The sequence below is a fragment of the Alexandromys fortis genome, unplaced genomic scaffold, assembly GCF_014885135.2.
Source record: "Alexandromys fortis isolate MF-2015 unplaced genomic scaffold, M_Fortis_MF-2015_v1.1 scaffold_2231, whole genome shotgun sequence".
In the NCBI taxonomy this organism is placed as follows: domain Eukaryota; kingdom Metazoa; phylum Chordata; class Mammalia; order Rodentia; family Cricetidae; genus Alexandromys; species Alexandromys fortis.
This window is the reverse complement of record NW_026070095.1, coordinates 1-5296: the sequence shown is the minus strand read 5'-3', so window position 1 is coordinate 5296 and position 5296 is coordinate 1. Positions and strand designations below refer to the sequence as shown.

The following is a 5296-nucleotide window of genomic DNA, read 5'->3' as shown; positions in this document are numbered from 1 at the left end:
TTACCGCCTGCAGCAACAGAGGGGTCTGTAGTGTGGGGACGGCCTGACTCTGGGCCTGCTGGAGCTTGTGTTCCTGAAGATAAGGTGGGAGACAGCAGAAGGAATCACAGACCCCAGCTCCACCCAGCCGTCGTGTCACATGGTCACTCAGAACAAGGATGTGCCCAGCTCAGCTGTGACCCATGCTCCCAGCCCTAAACTGACTGTGTTGTCTGCAAACAAGGTGAACAACAAGGAAAGGAGAAGTGCCCACACTCATGAGGAGACATCCATGGGAGGCACATAAAAACCCCCGGGCAGGCACCTCACACAAACACACGCACTCACACTCACATGGAGACCATGGCCAGCACCTGTTGCACGAGGACCTGCGTGATCGCTGCGTCCACCACATCTGTCTGCTCTAGCAATCTGAGCTGCGGCAGCCGGGTCTGCTCGCCCAGCACCTGTCCAGGCACCTCCTGGCCTGTGGACAATTGCCAGGAGAGCTACTGTGAGCCCCCATGCTTTGCCCCCAGCTGCTGTGCCCCAACCCCTTGCTTCCTCTGCACCCCAGTGAGCTGTGGGTCCAGTCCCTGCTGCCAATCTGCCTGTACCAGCGGCTGCACACCCTCATGCTGCCAGCAGTCTAGCTGCCAGCCAGCTTGCTGCACTTCCTCTCCCTGCCAGCCATTCTGCTGTGGTCCTCTCTCCTGCACACCTGTATGTTGTACACCTATCTGCTGTGGACTTTCCTCTTGCTGCCAGCCATCCTGCTGTGTGACCCTGTGCTGCAAGCCTGTCTGCTGCACACCCGTCTGCTCTGGATCCTCATGCTGCCAGCAGTCTAGCTGCCAGCCCCCATGCTGTCAATCCTCCTGCTGTGTGCCTGTCTGCTGCAAGCCTGTCTGCTGCAAGCCCTGCTCCAGCATGTCCCTGCTCTGCCGCCCGGCCTGCTCCAGCCAGGCCTGCTGTGGCCAGAAGTCCAGCTGTTGATGGGCCTGTTCTGGTGCCAGCTGACACAGGTCCCTCCCTGTAGCTCCCCTCGGCCTCTCCAGTCTGCTCCTGTCCTGAGAGGGCAGGTCCCCCAGAAGAGGAACACCACGTGTCCCCCATGCTGACCTGACCTCTCCTACCTTCCAGGAGTCTCTGAGTCACTGTCATTCTTCCCTGTCCCCGTGTTGCTCTGGGCCACCTGCCCTGCTATCAGCAGCACACACCACCAATAAAGCCATGGCCACCTGACATCCTTCTGGATTGATATTTTCTCATATGTTTGGGATGAAATATCCAAGACAGACAACAGGGAGAACAGGGAGGAAAGGGAGGAAGGAAGGGTCTCTCTCAGGGCTTTCATCCATCACTTGGGGGAAGTGAAAATGAAGCAGTTCTCTTCACAGTGTTCAGGAAGTAGAGAGACGTTTGTGTTTTATTCTTTCCTTCTCCCCTCCATCCTCCCTGCTCTAGTCCATGGAATAGCACTGCACACAGTCAGGGTATGTTCACCTTGGGGAATCTGCTCTCAATATGTCTTCTCAGACACCCCCAGAGTATACCTCAGTCTTCTAGTCAATTAGGGTTCAGGGAGCAGCCATCACATCCCTTATGCTGTGAGGGTACGCAACCTCCATGGAGTATGGTCTTCCTTAAACACAGGCCTATCAGGAATGGAGTGACCCTGCCCAGTGGTCATAAAGGCCTGTGGCCTCTCTTCTGAATCTGAGGGCCTCTTTCTAGGTAGATTCAAGCAAAAATCCATGAGTCCAGGACTCCCCAGGACTGGCCTCCTACAGATGCAGCCTGGTCTGGGGCCATCCTATGCTGTTCCTCTGGGCAAAATGGTCTGCACCAGGCTTTCTATGGATGCCGGACACAGGGCAGAGCTGCTGAGGCCCTTTGCACCCATAGGTCCTTTCTCCAGTTGCCACCAGCTGTCTGAAACACCCTTGTCACCAAGGCTCCTGCTATGACAAGCCTGCTTTCCCTGGTCCTTGGAGCCGATCTGCATCCTGGCAAGAGTGGAGCAGGATATGTGGACTCAGGTTGGGTACCCTGACTCCTGTCTTTCCCAGGCCTGGGGTGCGGCCACTTTCCCTAACAGCTCCATCAGCGTGACAACACCACACCAAGATGCACACACCTGTCATAATTGGTCCTGGCTGTCACCTTAACAGTGCTGAGAGGTGAGCATGCCTGTGATGATGTTTCCAGAGAGACTTAATACGCCCTGGTGCCCCATCAGGTGTCCCTGCACAGCCTGGCTGCCCACCCTGGCTGCCAGCTTTTTCCTGCACAGGGCTGCCTCCCCTGACACTGCACTGTGCTTTGTGCCAGGATGCTAGGACAACCTGAGGAGACCAGAGCAGGAGAGAGCAGAGAAGGCTCAGCTTTGAGTAGGCTGGAGGGCATGGGTGACCCTTCTGAGCCAGGAGATGCCAGCATCTATCAGTCACAGCTCCAGACTCACTGGCCCAGTTGGCCATACCCCAGCCGTGGCCTTAGCCCCTGTCAGGTCCATGCTGTAGGTTCTGGGGATGCCCTTAGCCCCCCACCCATGGACAGAATCTGGTAGACCCTGAGAAGGTTGTGGGCTCTTATCCCAGTGTTCATGGTCAACAGAACTCACATACTTGGAGCAGCAACATGGTTGTGACCCAGAAACACTGGGATGTGGCCTCTCAGTGACCGGGTGATGTTCATGAGACAATGGAAGAGTGTATTGTCGCTTGGCAGGACTGAACGTAGCCTAAAGTGGCACACTTGTGCCCTGAAGACTTTTAAGACAACTGGCTCCAAGAAATTAGAATTTCCTGGGGCTGGAAGAAGGAAAAGGTTGAGCTTGGTCCCAGCCAGAGGGGGAGTTTGTCTTCTGGAATACCTTGCAGGAGCCGCTGAAGTCCAGACAACGATGACGGATGGAACCACACTTGGACCCGGACCGATGGTTGTACATACTTCCTACCCTGTATTTCAACTTTACTCTAGTGTCAGAATAACAAAGATGGACTTTGGGGTGGCGTTTTCATGGGACCTCTCTTCCTCTTCCCCGTGTGCCTGCACTTAATAGAAAAAAAATCCCCTTTTTCTGCTGTTCACCAATACTTGTGTAATTGGCACAGGGGCTGGTGGCAAGCCTGGCTGTCTGGGCTGCAAGGCTCTGAACCAGCTGGTAGAGAGAGTCTTGGCGGAGAGCCCAGAGACATGGAAAGCTGTAGAACCTGGCTGAACAGGTCTGGACAGCTCCTTCCCTGTAGCCACATGGGCATCTGGAGATGCGTGAAGGACCAAAGCATCATTCCCTGGGCATTGGGAACAAGTGAATAAAGGCACAAAATGGCCAAGCCAACTGTATAGGCCGGAATAAAATATCTGATAAAGTCAAACACTTGAGTATGAACTCAGTATGAAGATGTAGGTATTGGTAGCATGGCCTCAGGAGCTGGACTTGGATGACATCGTCTTAGGGTCATGGCCTTGGGACACATGGGCCTTTTGTCACCTCAGACTCCCTTTTCCCCACAATCCAATGACTTTGGAAAATCTACTCTATAGAAATAGACGAGAGAGGAGGACACCAAGACACAGCTTTTCTGGGCTTCACACTCATGGCTGTGTCACCCATGGGAGCCACACAGCATGTGTCCCACAGACAGAACCAGGGCTAAGCACCTATGCTCCTGAAATAAGAGGCAGGTGTGTGAAGCCATGTGTCTCATCTGGGGACACACACATCAGCAATTTGTAAAGAAATGAATAATGTCACCTCCCAGTGTATTTCTCAGAGAAATGGTTGGGAACTTTTCCCCAAGTGCTACTGTGGAATAAGTGACTCCTTGGGACCTCCCACCCCCAGCTTAGTCAGAATGCACAAATTCCACAGAAAGTTTTACAGCCCCTGCACCACCTCCCTGTCACAGGTCCCCACCTTGGAAAAGCTGAGGACAACTGGCAAGAGGCAGCCACCTGCCCTCGACACAGACTTCCGGCAGAGACTGATACGCCCAGCCCCCTATCATTCTAGCATAGAGAACCACCGAGAACTCACTGCTGTGATTTTGGTTTCCAGCCCCTCAGCATGCTCAGTGCTTTCTGTCACTCAGGACTACAATGTCCCCGAACAGAACTGCATGCTGAATTCCCAAGAAGTCCCTATAGCAAATTCTAAGTCTCCTCCAAAAGGCAGAATTTGAGCAAGGACAGGGACTGTCCTGTCCCCAACCCTCACTTAAACCAGCAGAGTCCTCCAAGTTCAGGCTGCAAAAGTCTTTATCATGAACACCCTTCGTGACACCAGGTGACCATCTCAGGCAAGGCCATCATGGACAGAGCCTCCTCTGGAACATGCTGTCAGACACACACATGGAGCCACATCCCAGGCCATGTCCCCAGTGGCGCAAATGACCCAGTCATCATAGAAAACTGTCAAGTATCAGCAGATAGAGGCAGGCAGTGTGCCAGCCAGTGTGGCCCTGTGACAATAGGTCTACATGTGCTCAGTCGGCACAGACACTCAGAGCTCTCTGACCTGCGTCACTTCACATCAGGAAATAAACACCAGAGATGACAGTTGCTCACAGACACACTGGTCTCTGCTGAGCTTCTTGTTGTTGCTGGTGGTGGTAGTGGAGATGTTTTGTTTTGTTTTTGTTGTTGCTTGTTTTTTGTTAAGGTTTTGAGGCAGAGTCTCATGAGGTAGCCCGGGCTGGACTCAACCTTGAGACCTGTCTGCCTCAGCGTCTCTGACCTCTGATGAGATCTTACGATGACTCTCCTCTGACTCTTCCTTTTTCATCTCTTAGCAACCATTGGCACAGGGTGGTGCCTCCAGCTGGCCCTGATGGGTATGGCCACCAGGCCTCCACAAGTGGCTGACGTCTTGCACACTGACAAAGGTGGATCTTTGCACTACTGGGTTCAGCTTCTCAAAATCTCTCCACCTGGACAGAAGCTGATGGCAAGTCTGCTGCAACCTCTCTACTCTCTGAATTGCCCTTGAGCTGCTAGCAAGCCCTGCTCCCCAGACCACCCAGGTCCAAAGCTGTGGCTGGTCAGGAAGAGGAACTTCCCACAATGCACACAACAGGAAGAAAGGTGCGTCTGCCCCTGGGGAAACAGGCTGGAGGAGGATAAAAGATCAGCGGCTCAGCACCTCACACACACTCCCACACTCCCACACTTGAACACTTTCAACTTCCAGCACAACCCTTACCATGGCCGCCTCCACCATGTCTGTCTGCTCTGACGCTTGCACCAACTCCTCCTGGCAGGTGGATGACTGCCCAGAGAGCTGCTGTGCCCCCAGCTGCTGCCAGCCCAG

General features: G+C 53.9%; 1 protein-coding gene across 1 annotated transcript; it reads left to right on the top strand.

The window, feature by feature from the left end:
• The first annotated feature begins 342 nt into the window (after positions 1–342).
• LOC126496258 (keratin-associated protein 10-8-like) lies at positions 343–975 on the top strand. Its single transcript, XM_050133791.1, has one exon. The coding sequence runs from the start codon at positions 343–345 to the stop codon at positions 973–975; it is 633 nt and encodes a 210-aa protein (XP_049989748.1).
• The last annotated feature ends 4321 nt before the right edge of the window (positions 976–5296 follow it).

What these genes read in the sequence shown, in the direction of transcription:
- LOC126496258 (XM_050133791.1), top strand. Translation starts at nt 343, where the DNA reads ATGGCCAGCACCTGTTGCACGAGGACCTGCGTGATCGCTGCGTCCACC.